Below are 12,944 nucleotides of genomic sequence, written 5' to 3'. Positions count from 1 at the left end.
AGTGATTACATTTTGGGGGTTGTGATTCACACAGTAAAGGTGTTGTATCACCTTCACATCACTGGTCAGGAAAACTAAACCCCACACCTCATCTTGGAACAGTCTGATCCTGCTTCTCTCCACGGTGCCTTATCACCAGCTCTATTTTGAGCTGCTGGGAACTGGATTGTAATTCATTGAGCATGTGTCTTGTTACTCCCATGTCACACAAGACTTTTTTTTTTCCACCAGCCATTGTCTCAAGAACCCATTTGAGTGAAAGCCTGTCACCTGGCCTTGAAATTTGTCTTCAGCTTGTAATTTTCCTTTGCAATGGCCTTCAGTTTTCCACTGTTACCTGGCAGATCTGCAGCTGTGAAGCAGTGTGCTGTTCTCCAGTCATCCCCTTCCCCAAGAGCTAGAACTCCCTGTGGCTCTTTTTCCTTTCAGCTCTGTGTTCCCAGCTGCTACACAAGTCATGGCTTTAAACTGCCGGCAGGGATCCTTTATGATCCAGTGCACCCACCAACACCCAGCTTCCACTGCAAGCTGAGCAGTGCTTTCTGGTGCTAAGCTGAAGCTCCACAGTCCCTTCCCTGGTGACACCTCCCACCTGGGTCAGTGGGAGGACCATTCTCCCAACCTTCACTGCCTGGGTGCTGAAGACCCCCTGAGCAGCCCTTGAGCCACAGCCAGCCCTGCTCCCCCTGCCTGTGCATCCTGCCCTAGTTCAGAAGTTCCCCTGGGTCCCAGCTGGGCACCAGGCTCTGGCTGTGGGAAGTGCTGGGGTTCAGGAGAGAAGCACACAGTCCCCCAGGCTCCTCCATGTGTCTTCCACCCTGCTCTGCATCATGAGAAGAAAGGAGCCAGAGGCACTGCTTTGCACAAGCAAATACTCATACTTTATTAATCCCAGTGAAGGGATCACACTGGCAGCACCTTTATCCCTGAGCAACGACGGCGTCAATCCAGTTACGGAACTGGCTGACACGAGTGTACATGGCCGGAGTGTTGATGTTACAGTTGGAGGTTCCCCAGGAGACAATGCCAATCAAGGTCCAGCCATTCCCAGTCTGGTACACCAGAGGTCCACCAGAGTCACCCTGCAGACAAGATTCCTTGCTTAGTGCTCCTGGAACATGCTCCAAACTGGTCCCTGCCACCCCAGCCACCTGATTCTCTGCGCACAGCCAGGTGCTGTAGCTTAAATATCTGGCTCCATAAATGCAAGACCCCATGTACCCTGCTCCTCCACCCTCCCTGTGATGCAATGGGAGCTCAGCAAGACCCCATATATCCTTCTCCTCCACCCAACCTGTACAGCAGGAGCTTGTCTCCTTACCTGGCAGGAGGTGGCACCAGCCCCACCAGCACAGATCATGGCGCTGGTGATGCGACTGCCCCAGTACTGCATGCACTGGCTCTGGGAGATGAGGGGCACAGTCACCTGCTGCAGGACTGCTGCCAAGGCTTGGGCTAGGGGAAAGAAGCACCATTAGATCACCACACTGTCTGTGGATCTCCTGGAGAGCACACAGCTGCCCTGGGCAAGCTTCCCCTGGTGCATGGGTGCTGCCATGGGTGCCACAAAGCACCTTCCTCCTCCATGCCAACAAACCCCTTCTTCTCCAGGATCACCTTGTGCAAGCAGCCCTGAGAAAGGGCAGGCTCGTGCCTGTGCAGTCATCCCTGGGTTACACACACACCCAGCCCCTGAGCACACACCTACGCCCATGTGCACATACAGCTCAGACAGGGTTACTCCACTGCCCAGCTCCCCCCTTCCCACATGTACAGGAGATGTCAACCCCACAGGCGTCCCTGGACCCTCAGAGCCCCAAGGAAGAACAGCAGCTACACAGAGCCCTCCCTGAAGCTGCAGTTTACGTACAGTTGGGGTTGGTGCGTCCCCAGCCAGTGGTGACAGCCCAGGCGTTGTTGGGCAGAACCAGGTTGGCAGGGGCCAGGCAGATGGTGGACACCCTGGATCCCAGCTGGGCGGGTGTGGACAGCCTCAGCAGGGTGATGTCGTTGTTCATGGTGTTAGGGTTCCAGCCGGGGTTGGTGATGGCCTGCAGAGAGGGAAACACCACAGCACTTCATGCCTGCCCTGTGGGAGCAGCTGCAGCATGGAGCTGCAGCCCTGTCCCCAGACCATGTCCACCCGGCTCACCCTAGACACAGTCTTCACTTGAACGGCCTCAGCACTGGAAGCAAGGCTGTACTCCCCGAGGACAACAACGTGGTTGCGCGGGCTGCAAGAGGTAACAGGAAGTCAGGGGCATGTGTCCAGCCAGCACCCCAGCTGAGAGCAGCACTGGGGGCAGCCACGGGCATGAGGAACCCAAGGGAAGCCACCACCATGGGGACAACTGGGGAGGAAAGCCCTGGGCTGCTCAGGCCTTTGAGGCTGACCCGAGTGCCACTCAGAGGTGCCCAGCACGCTCCGAGCCCCTGGCCCTGCCAGTGGCACCAGTGTGGGCTGGCCAGGCATCGCTCCTTACTCAAAGTTGCAGTGGGCAGCTGTGACGACCCAGTACTGGCTGATCAAGGAGCCGCCGCAGAAGTGGGATCCTGTGCGGGTCTGGGGAGGGAAGAGGAAGAGGGGCTGGGCTGGCTGAACACCTCCAAGCAGGGGACAGGCAGAGGTCCCCTTGGTGCCCAACCGTGGCACCTAGCTGGCCATGCCAGTGCTTAGGGCAGTGCCCAGGGACAGTGCTGTACCTGCAGGGACACCTGCCAGGGCCATGAGCCGGGCACAGCGTTCTGCCCATTGACAATCCTCTCGCTGTAGGCCACTGAGGGACTGATGGCGGGCACCCCGCAGCCTGCAGGAAAGGCACAGGGGCACAAGGGTGACACAAAAGCTCAGGATTCATATCTGGGGGCTGTCTGTGCTGGTGTGGGTGGCTCTGTGTCACCCTCCCTGACATCCTGCTGCACCCCGAGGACCATCCCACCCCCACGGGCAGCACTTACCTGAGACGGCACTGGCAAGGGCCAGACAGGCAACTACCCACAGGAACGCCATCCTGAAAGGAGACAGGCTGAACCCCTGGAGACCACGAGCTTTATAGCAGCCAGGGAGCCACGTGGCTCATAGCCCCCTGTGACCTTGTATCAGCTGTGGGCAGCAGTGACAGGCCTGGTACATACTGTGCCACACGCAAACGGATGTGGGAAGGTACTGTCAAGAGACACCTGGTGGGCTTGGGCTTTTGCTGTCATGGGTTGTGTAAGTTCTGACTGCAGCCTGTGGAGCCAGAGCAGAAGAGCACCACAGGGCTGTGTTGGAGGGCACAGGGGGCTGTTTGTGGGCACACAGATGGGGTAGCAGTGGGGCTGGACATGCTGGGATGGGTACCAGTGCCTGGGATGGGAGGTCATCCTGTGCTCAGGCTTGTTTCAGATCTGTTGGGATTAGTGCTGTTTTCCCACGTGGCCATGAACTCCTGGCCTGGGTCAAAACTGGTCCCAGCTGGATGTTCCCAGGGCTCAAGGCCACCCTTTGAACCATATCCGTGGTGCAGGGAAACAAGTCCCAGAGCCAGCAGGGGCAGGTGGGGAGGGAAGACACCTTCCCAGGGCAGGTGGGAGCTGTGGCCAGCTGGGGAATTACCCCATATACTCCAGGGAGGACAGTGGGCAGCTCCCCAAGCTGAGGTTGAGCCCTTCACTGAGCATGCCCCTAGCACTGCAGCCACCTGACCCAGGGCTGGGGAGCACTTGACCCCCTCTGTCCTGGACAATGGGTATGTAGTGTCTGCATCATCCCCTGTGTCCTGGGTGATCTCCTGGGCTGTCACAGGGTGCAGGGAGCCAGGTTTGGAGTGATGCTGAACACGGGGATGGATGCCTCAACCCTCCAGTAAGCAGAGGCTGGACACTGGGGAGCGAGTGCAGAGCTTAGGCCTTTATTGCCAGCAGTGGTACCATGCAAGGACAGTGGGATATGGCCCATCCCAGCGTGGGAAGCATGGCAGAGCATGGAGGTCTCCCAGAGTGCTGCAGGGGCTGGGCACAAGGGTGTAGGCAGAGACACAGACTGCTCCTGATCTTCATATTGCACCTGGGAGGAGATGCTAAGGGCTCAGCAGCAGCAGAGGATGGAGGGAGAGCCAGTACTCAGGGTGGTGCTGCCCATCATGGAGGAACCTTGAAGCAGGACAAGTCCATGCAGCCTGATAGCCTCAAACTCCAGTCCTGCATCACATGCTGGCAGATGAGGCAGAGCCAGGACTCTGGCAGGTCAGCAGGAACTCAGAGCTGTCCCTTTCTGCCAGCAGGGATAGGGCTGATGGCACTCTGCAGGATGGGGAGACCACCTTGTGCTCTTCTCCACTGCATCCCTGAGCCACAATGAGCTGGCTCAGCTGCTCCCCACTGGCCATGCAGGGCCCAGCCTGGTGGAGCAGCAACACCCAACCCCAGGGCTGAGCCCAGAGGACCTCCCATGGCCGAAACCCTCCTTCCATCCTGGTCCCAGCAAGGCTGCAATCTGCCTCAGAGTTGGAATGGTAACAGCCTCCACGGCTGGGACACACTGGCTATGGGGGCTGTCTGGAAACTTGGGGAAACCCAAACATCCCTGCAGCCTCATGGAGATGTGAATCTACCCCAGCTGAAGATTCCTCTTCATTCTGTAACTCTTCTTTCTCATGCAGGCAACGGGCCTGAGCCTGAGCAGCTCTCAGTCACTGTCCCAGCAGGCCAGGAAAATTACTACAGCCTGGATCTCCTCTAGCCCAGATATCCCAGGACTGGTGCTTGCAGGGGACAGTCTTCTCATGGGGCAAGACCAGAGGAGGATGGCCTTTATCCAAACTGTCCCCAGCACAGGACAACGTGCTATTTGTAGGGGATGCCACATGTCACCTCCATTCTCACCATGCCCAGCTGCAGAACTGCCCTGCACGGCCCCCCCTGGGGCCAGCGGGGCAGCAGGGTCAGGCAGGGTCAGGCACACTTGCCCTTGCGCAGGCAGAAGGGCAGCTCGGGCACAGGGACCAGGATGGTGCTGAAGATGGGCCGGTAGCCCTCGGGCAGGTCCTGGGGGTGCTGAGCCATCATTTCCAGCACCACGTGCCGCACTTCCTTGGAGACATCACCGCGGATATCCAGCAAGGCGGAGATGTGCTCATCGCTGGGAGAGAGGGAGGGGTGAGCCCGGGCACTGCTCCTGTCCTGCAAACCCCCCCACCCCGATCCAGAGAAGCCAAACCAAGGCCAGGGGAAAACTGGTACTTTGTACCAGGCAAAGTAGCATTTTCTGGAAAACAACCCCTCCCAAACCTTTTGAATTTGGTTTTGACATTTCCAATTTTGTGTTTTGTCAATTTTCACAGTTTGTTTGGCCACCAAATACAGGTGTGCAAATGCCACAGCAGAACTGCTGTTTTCTTTACACCTTTGCCCCTAGGACTTTTCAAGAATCCCTCAAGTCTGGAGCATGGGAAAAGGAAATCTCAGGGAGAAGAGGGTAAAGGCTCAGGTTTCTGCTCTGCTGTGTCACCTCACAGGGTGCTGCCAAGACTGGCTCTCATGGGCAGGCTCACACCTGTCCCCTCCTGCAGGGAGTACCTTACCCGACGTCGGGGTACTTGTTAGCGAAGCCCAGCACCTCCAGGCTGAGTAGTGCTGGGTCTTTGAGGCAGATCAGCTCCCGCAGGGCAAAAACAGCCTCCAGGCTCTGCTGGCTCCTTTCCAGGCCCTGCGGGGGAAAGCAGCCAGGTGTGAGACCTGGAGGAGGTCACTGCAGTGGCTGGGGAGACGGCTGTGTCCTCAGTGCCCTCGTGGGGACCTGAGCCCCTGCAGCTGGTGTCTTCCCATTCAGCATGTCCCACCCATCAGGGGCTGCTGGGCAGGGTGATGGTCCCCAGAGTCCCTAATCCAGCCAGTTCCTCCTATATTGGCCTCACAACCACCCAAGTATAACAGCCCCATTTTCTCGTGGGCTGTGGGCTGGAGGGGAGCAGGAGGGTGAGGTGATGCTCCCTTTCCGTGGCGCAGCCCCGGCTCCCCACCGCCCCCAGGCCCCTCTCACCAGGCCACAGAAGAGCTCCCGGAGCTGCGTGGCGTCCTGCAGCAGGCGGTGGCACAGCTGGCTCCGCTCCTCCCGGCTCTTGCACACCATCTTCCTCTGCAGGAGCGCCCGCAGGTACTGGCTCGCCACCAGGAGCTCGCTCTCCGCCAGCAGGAGCTGGGCAGGGGACAGTTGTTAGCGCTGGCATTGCCTGGGTGTCCAGACCCCAGCTTCCCAGGGAAAGACAGAGGCAAAAAGGGCTGATACAACACCAAGCCATGGGAACAATCTCCTGGGAAGCCCCCTGACCGAAGGGACGGGAAAACAGCTGGATTTGGGGGAAGCCCTGAGCATCTCCGTGTGGCGGTGCTCTCTGGACTGCTCCAGAGGACACAGACCCTCTGGCATTCCCGGCATCCTGCACCCCAGCACGGCCCCCCTGCCCAGCCTCCCTGTCCCGCAGACAAGCAGCCGTTCAAAGGAGGTACCGTGAACAAGGGTTTCCTGACGCGGGAGAAATCCTTTGCATACTTGTCAATCACTTCACACATGCTGCTGACCAGCTGGGACCCGGAGAGCCACTTGCGGGAAGGCAGCTGCAGGCAGAGAGGCTGGAGGGAGCAGAGGAGCAGTGTCTGTGCCCTGCATCATCTCACAGCTGCCAGCTCAGGGCAGCACAACACCCACAGCTGCTGCCTGGCACCACGGCCACTTTGCCTTGCAAAGCTCTCAAGCCCATGTTGCCAGCCAAAACTCAGTGTAAAAACAGCAGAATGGTTAAGGTTAGTAAATTATGGGAACACTGGGGCTGTCCCTCCTTGACACCCTGAGAGCCTCATTTTGGTGCTTTATCTGGGTCATGATGTGCACCTGAGGTGTGGGCAGTGAGCTGCTCCTCACACACTTGCTTTTGGGCTGTCCTGCTGTGATTTTATTCTTAATTTCCACTCCTCCCCACTTCCCTTGTGTAGACTTAACATGTTTTTTGATTTCCTTCTCTGGCCCTGCTGTCCTTGCCTGTCTTCCTGCTAGCAGGCAAACACTCCTCTGTCTCTGCTGGGGCCACTGCTGCCTGCAAGCACTTCACCCTTTGGCTCTTTCTTTGTTTTCATGGCATTCAAGCCCTAAATAGTAATGTTGTTAATTATCCCAGTTTTTTGGTCCAGACTCCAGGAAAGCTAAATTTGACTACAGTAGCAGGAAACGACTCGGGCAGTTGCACATGGATTCGTATCCTCCACACAGACTTTGCAGCTCTCCAGCTGGTTTTCTGCCATGGAACAGTCAGAAAAAGGAGCATGAGGCAGCTCGGGGGGGGGGGCTATGGTTCCTGATCTCTGTCCATTAGTGATTTGGGGGCCATGAGCCATCTGCCCCAGAGATACGGGGTGGTGCTGTTGGCAACAGACATCGGGTGGTTTATCAAGGTCTGGGGGACAGGCTGGCAGAGATGTCTGCAGGGTGATAACAGGGTACAGAGTACATGGCAGGGACCCTGGGCAGGAATAAACTTGAGCCTGGGGTGTTGCAGTAGGGCTGTTCTTGCTGGGTTCAGCTCAGGTGCTGAACCAACATACCTGCAGGTCCAGGAGCAGTTCCTCCAGCAGCAGCTGGGTGGCTTTCTTCTGCATCCTGTCTAGAGCAGCCTGGAGGGATACAGGGACTTCTCTGCAGGCAGTGTCAGGGTGCAGGGAGGAGACAGAATTGCTAGGAGAAAGAGGAGAAGGTACAGGTAGCCTGGGAAGCATAGTGGGACCACTGGCCCCAGGGAGGATGGGTTGGGTGTTGCTACAAGAGCTACCAGGTGCTGGTACAAGTTACCTGAGAGCCAAGTTGTTGTTGAGCACAGCCAGCAGGTGGGAGATGTAGTATTTGGGAACGGCCCGGTCCTGCTGGTGCTCCTTCCCACACTGCACCAGGGATTCCCGCAGGCTGCAACACAGCGAGGTAGCTGTGATGGGCAGGCAGAGCCCCAGGTGTCCCACCACAGGGACCTGGCCCTGGAGTGCTCCTGGGCACACATGGACCTCCCACAACCCTCCCAGCTCACTTGGCTCCTTTCAGATCCTGCCACCAGGCTGGAGAGTGACAGGTAGTTGGGCAGTGTGGGACATTACGGACCCCCTTGGGAGGGCTCAGCAGACAAGCATTTGGGGCAGCAGGCCCAGAGAGCTGATGCCCCTGAAGGCTGAGACAGCAGCCCCATGGGTAGACAGGCTGCTGAGCCTTCTGTGACCTGGATGAGCATTGGGTGCCCCACAGCACATCTCCACCACCAGCCTGTGATGCTTGGCCATGGCCCCAGGGTCTGTGAGGATGGACAGGGGTGTGAGTGGCTCCACTGACCGGCCCAGGAATGCCTCAAGCTCCTCCAAGGCCATGTTGTAGATCTTCTGCTGCAGAGAGTCAGTGATTAAGGAAGCCACCTGGATGTTCTCATTCAGCATCTGCAGCAGAAGAGGAAAGTGAAGGTGATTCCTGCAGGGAGAGCCTGCAGGCCACGGGTTCCTTTTGGGGAGGTCTCAGCATGGCCATGCCCCATCTGTACCCATGTTCCTGGGGTCCCACCTGCATGACAATGGCAGGCAAGGCTGACTGGAAGAAGCCCTGATGGTCTGTCTCAGGTTCTTCTTCCCTGAACCATTCCTTGAATTCCACCTCCAGGGTCCTCTGCATCCACTCAAACACGCTGGCCTGCAGGATGGACACCCACCATAGGCAGCCCAAGGAGCCAAGTACAGACTCCCTTGAGACCCAGCACAGCACAGCAAGTCCTGGGCCTCATCCCAGGCTCATGGTCTGCAGCTGCTGTCAGAGCAGATGCTTGGCTCAGTGGGACTTACTGGGTCCCCATCCCACTCACTCACCTTGACTTTCATCACATATCTCTTCTCTGTCTGATCCACAAGCTCAGAGGACATCAAGGGATCCAGGGCAGAAACATCCACTTCTGGGAGGAGGTCAGGGTGACCCATCATCTCTGGGCTGGAGGACAGAAGCAGGGCAGGGCTGGGAAGGCCTGTTTTCCGGAAGTTCCTACCTGTCCCTCTGTCCTCCTGGTCATCATCCCCTGGCAGAGACATTCTCCCAACCCATCCATGAGCTGGTGAACAACCTAGCTCTCCACAACATCCCCCACCTGGCTGGTGCCGGGGTTGGTGCTGACCTGTGGTACACATGGAGCGCCCACTCAAGGAGGAGGAAGAGTCCCTGTTTGTCCAGGTCCTCCCGCAGGATCTCCTGGAGGTGGCTGGTGAGGGCCTGGTGGTAGGTGGCAGTGCAGACGCTGAGGATGTTGTAGTGAGCTGGGACACACTGGACCATCAGGTCCTTCACCACGCACAGCTCAGACACGATGTCCTTCTGCAGCGCTGCCAGGTGCTTGGCCAGCCCCGGCCCCTCAGCATCCATGCGGGGAGCATGGAAACGGGCTCCTGTGATGGTGTCCTGGAAGACCTGGTAGAATTTCTGCCTCCAGCCCTTTGGGCGGCCAGGGGGCAGGAAGGTGGCCTCCAAGAGCAGAGTATCATCTATTTTCTCCTCCCGCTCGATGATCCTCACAGCAGTGACAAAGAGAACGGGGTCCTCACGCACCAGCCGCAGGCTGCTGCCCACAATGTCCCACAGCTGCTTGGCCAGGCTCTCATTGAGGTCCTGCAGGCCACTGAAGTAGGACAGCACAGTTGCCTGGGCACTGGAGAGCCCGCGGAGGTGCAGCTGAGAGAGGATGTCATCCCGGAGTTGCTCCACCATCATGAGCTCCACGTGCGCCTCCAGGAGATGCTGCCCATGGAGCAGTTTCAGGATATGGGAAAAAACCTCGTGGACTGTGGGAGAGGGAGGAGAGATGCCAGCACTGAGTGTGGGGTTTTCACCAGGGACATAGATGCAGGTTATCAAGGAGATGGTGAGGGGAAAGATCAGGGGCTCTGGGAACGCCATTGGATCAGGCCCTGGGGAAGCAGGGATCCCTCCATTCACCCAACAGGCAAAGCCTGAGTGACCTGCTCAGCTTTGCCACCAGCCCTGCACAGAGCCCGCAGTTGGACTGAGGTTGCCCCCAGTGCTTTCCAGCCCAAATTGACCAGGATTGGGCCAGTGCCTTACCCGAGAAGATCTGGGGCAGCACCTGGACCACCGAGGCCAGCTGCACATGCTCCTCCATCAGCTCCCTCATCTGCTGGAGGCCCTGGAAGTGGTCTGCGCTGTCGAGCAGGGCCCACCGTGCAGCCCCCAGGTCCTGGCACACGCTCTGCACCTCTTGGGCCGCCGACCGCAGCTGCTCCAGCCCTGCACTTATCCCCTCCAGGTAGGACTGGACAGTTGACTGGGGAGCAGAAAAGGATGGAGGGACAGTGGAGCAGTTCCAGAAGGAGGGAGGACTCCACACCGTTTGCCCCAGACCTGCATGATCTGTGTTGCAGGCACTCTCCCAGCCCCACAAGGACCACGGTAAACTGTAATCAGATGTCTCTTTCAGTTTTAAAAGATTACTTTGTTTCTACAAAAGAGTGGGTCCCAAAAGAGTGGGTCACAGGGCTCCCGTGTGCCCCTAAGGCACGAAGGACCTCAGTGGCCATATAAAACCTCCTCCCAAAGGGAGTGCCATCGTTTCCAGCCCTGCAGTGGCACTGGCACATCTCCATGCCCTATTCACTCATTTAACTCCCTGTTCCTGGTGCTAAGAATCACCAGAAGCAAGTTGCTTTCACTGAAGCCTCCCAGACAATTCACCCAGAGTCAGGAGAGGAGAAACCATCTCTAAGATTATCAGGAGAAAGTTGTGGTGCTCAGACTGATTCAGTCCTGAGGTTAATAATTCCACAGGTCATGCAAAAGGGGAGGTGGGTGAGGAGGGAGATGTGCAGAGGGACTGGGACAGCCCTTAAAAATGTCTAGAGATTATTTCCCTGTGAAGACCCACAGGCAGGGGCAGGTTGGAGCTGTGTGCCTCCTCCCAGCTGTGGGGCAGGACAGCCTTTGGGCTGGAGCAGTGATGGGGTGCACTGAGTCCTGCACATGGAATGTGCTGAATCCCCTTGGTGTTTTATTTTGAGGGACGGTCGGATACACAGAAGACTCCTTTTAACACTTCAGACACTGCCTGGCGGTAAGGCAGAAGGTGAAGGGGGTGTTCTCCCCCCTGTAATTGCACTTCACCCACCATGTGCCAGCCAAAGGAGAAGATTTAGTCAAAGAGGACATACAGAGGATTCACCTGGAAAGAGGGGACCCTGGCTGCAATCCCTGCCTGAGGAGGGGGTGTAGCTGCAACTGTCCATGGGATGGGCAAACACACACCTTCAGCCGGGACTGGATGGAGCTGTTCCTCTGCGTCTCTCGTCGCCGGTAATGCCCGAGCCCCTCCAGTTTCTCGGGGCGGTAAAACACCCCTGAAGCCCATTTCAGAGCGGCTCCTCTCGCCAGCTTCTCAGCCTTCTCTGCTTCCGGCCACTCCTCGTCTGGGGATGAAGCCAGGGGTCAGTGAGCACAACCAAGTGGGGCAGGAAGGGCCCCTGAGGCCAGAGGCAGGAAGCTCGCTGCCACTGGACTTCCAAGCACATAGACGTGGGAAGCTGGGGAGCACGGCACCAAGAGGGTCCTTCTGCAAGGGCCCCCCAAAATGCCACCACCACGGCCCGGGGTTGTCACAGAGGCTGTGGCAGCAAGAAGGCTGCCTTAGGGAGCTCAGATTGTCCCCAGGCAGAGCACACATCCTGGCTGCTCCCCCAAACACAATGCTGGGTTGTCTGAGGGGGTCTGATGCCACTTGGGAAGCTGTCAGCAGGGTTGAGACTCCAGAAGTGAGTCAGCAGGAGGGATGGGGAGATGGCAGCTCTTGCAGGAAGGACAGCCAGGCTAAGGTCAGGATTGGAGACTCCTGGTCTCCCCAAAGCACCCAAGCAGCAGTGTCCCCCTTGACACAGGGTCCTGGCCATAGTGGAGGGCTGAGAACCAGCACAGTTATCACACACCATTCCCAGTCCCCGGTGCCTGGTTTCATCATTCCTCCACCCCATCCCATCCCCAGGCACTCCCTGCACCCCCGGGGGCTGTCACCCAGTGCCGAGCCAGGCTGCTGCTCTGCTGGGGAGTCACTGGCAGCCTCGGGGAGCGGGGGATTAGGGAGGAGCACAGCAGCTTTGATGATAAGATGCGCGGTGAGCAGCACTGCCCCGGCGCAGGTATCAGCATCAGGAAGCACAGCCGGGCTGCCACCCCGCAAGGACACAGGGCGCCAGCCGCGGCACAGGGAAAAGGTCCAGGAGGGTGGAGAGGGTGGCGAGGCAAAGGGCAGGGGAATCCCTAAAATCCCTAAATGCAAGCAGCAGCCTCCCTTCCCTGCCCAGCTGAGCTCGGCGGCTCCCCGGGGCGCATCCCCCCGTTACCTGTGGGGCCGGCGGCGCGCTCGTCCCCCGCAGACATGCCCATGGTGTGCGGGCAGTGCGGAGCGGCGGGGCCAGGGCAGGGCTGCGGAGGAAGCCGGCGCCGTTTCCTCAGCCGGGGCCGCCGCGCTCCTCAGCGCCTCATTGTGCTCCCGCAGCCGCGCTCAGGACGTCAGGAACGGGGGGCGGAGGGGAGGGGGGACACGGGGAGGCACCGCCACAGCCGGAGCTCTGGGGAGTGGAAATCACGGAACCAAAGGATCATTTAGGTCGGAAAAGACCTCTAAGATTATCGAGTTAACTGCCGAGCCCACCACTAAACCACGTTCCGAAGTGACACATCCACACCCCTTTTTAACACACCCAGGGATGGCGACTTCACCGCTGCACCGGGGCAACATTTTCCAGTGCCTGACCATCCTCTTAATGAAGAAATTCCCCCTAATATCCAATCCAACCCTCTCCTGACTCAACTTGAGGCCATTTCCTCTCGTTCTGGAGATCACACCCTGTCTACCCTCACCGTCACCCCTGTTCTCCGGACACTCGGCCCTTTC

General features: G+C 58.3%; 2 protein-coding genes across 2 annotated transcripts; both read right to left on the bottom strand.

Moving 5' to 3' along the window:
• Positions 1-920: 920 nt before the first annotated feature.
• CTRL (chymotrypsin like) lies at positions 921-3,010 on the bottom strand (the record flags this gene model as incomplete). The annotated part of the gene is made up of 7 exons (XM_083869912.1): positions 921-1,082; positions 1,322-1,455; positions 1,871-2,051; positions 2,153-2,234; positions 2,484-2,563; positions 2,704-2,807; positions 2,959-3,010. 7 exons carry the CDS (start codon positions 3,008-3,010, stop codon positions 921-923), a joined length of 795 nt encoding a protein of 264 aa, XP_083726038.1.
• Positions 3,011-3,872: 862 nt separating this feature from the next.
• EXOC3L1 (exocyst complex component 3 like 1) lies at positions 3,873-12,479 on the bottom strand. Its single transcript, XM_083869856.1, has 13 exons — positions 12,391-12,479; positions 11,303-11,463; positions 10,109-10,328; positions 9,168-9,828; positions 8,869-8,986; positions 8,570-8,695; positions 8,348-8,448; positions 7,823-7,933; positions 7,579-7,708; positions 6,490-6,612; positions 6,023-6,178; positions 5,565-5,689; positions 3,873-5,122 (listed from the first exon to the last, which is right to left on the bottom strand). Exons 1-13 carry the CDS (start codon positions 12,431-12,433, stop codon positions 4,936-4,938), a joined length of 2,262 nt encoding a protein of 753 aa, XP_083725982.1. The 5' UTR covers positions 12,434-12,479; the 3' UTR covers positions 3,873-4,935.
• Between the last annotated feature and the right edge of the window lie 465 nt (positions 12,480-12,944).

This window comes from Zosterops lateralis (genome assembly GCF_965231275.1).
Source record: "Zosterops lateralis genome assembly, chromosome: 12".
NCBI classification, from domain to species: domain Eukaryota; kingdom Metazoa; phylum Chordata; class Aves; order Passeriformes; family Zosteropidae; genus Zosterops; species Zosterops lateralis.
The sequence above is the reverse complement of the archived record's forward strand: the minus strand, read 5'-3'. Positions and strand labels throughout refer to the sequence as shown.

Excerpts from the sequence above, each read along its gene's own strand:
- EXOC3L1 (XM_083869856.1), bottom strand. The coding sequence starts at position 12,433 with ATGGGCATGTCTGCGGGGGACGAGCGCGCCGCCGGCCCCACAG. Across the intron at positions 7,709-7,822 it reads AACAACAACTTGGCTCTCAG|CAATTCTGTCTCCTCCCTGC; the intron begins GTAACTTGTACC and ends TCTTTCTCCTAG. Across the intron at positions 5,690-6,022 it reads GGGAGCTCTTCTGTGGCCTG|GGCCTGGAAAGGAGCCAGCA; the intron begins GTGAGAGGGGCC and ends TTTCCCCCGCAG.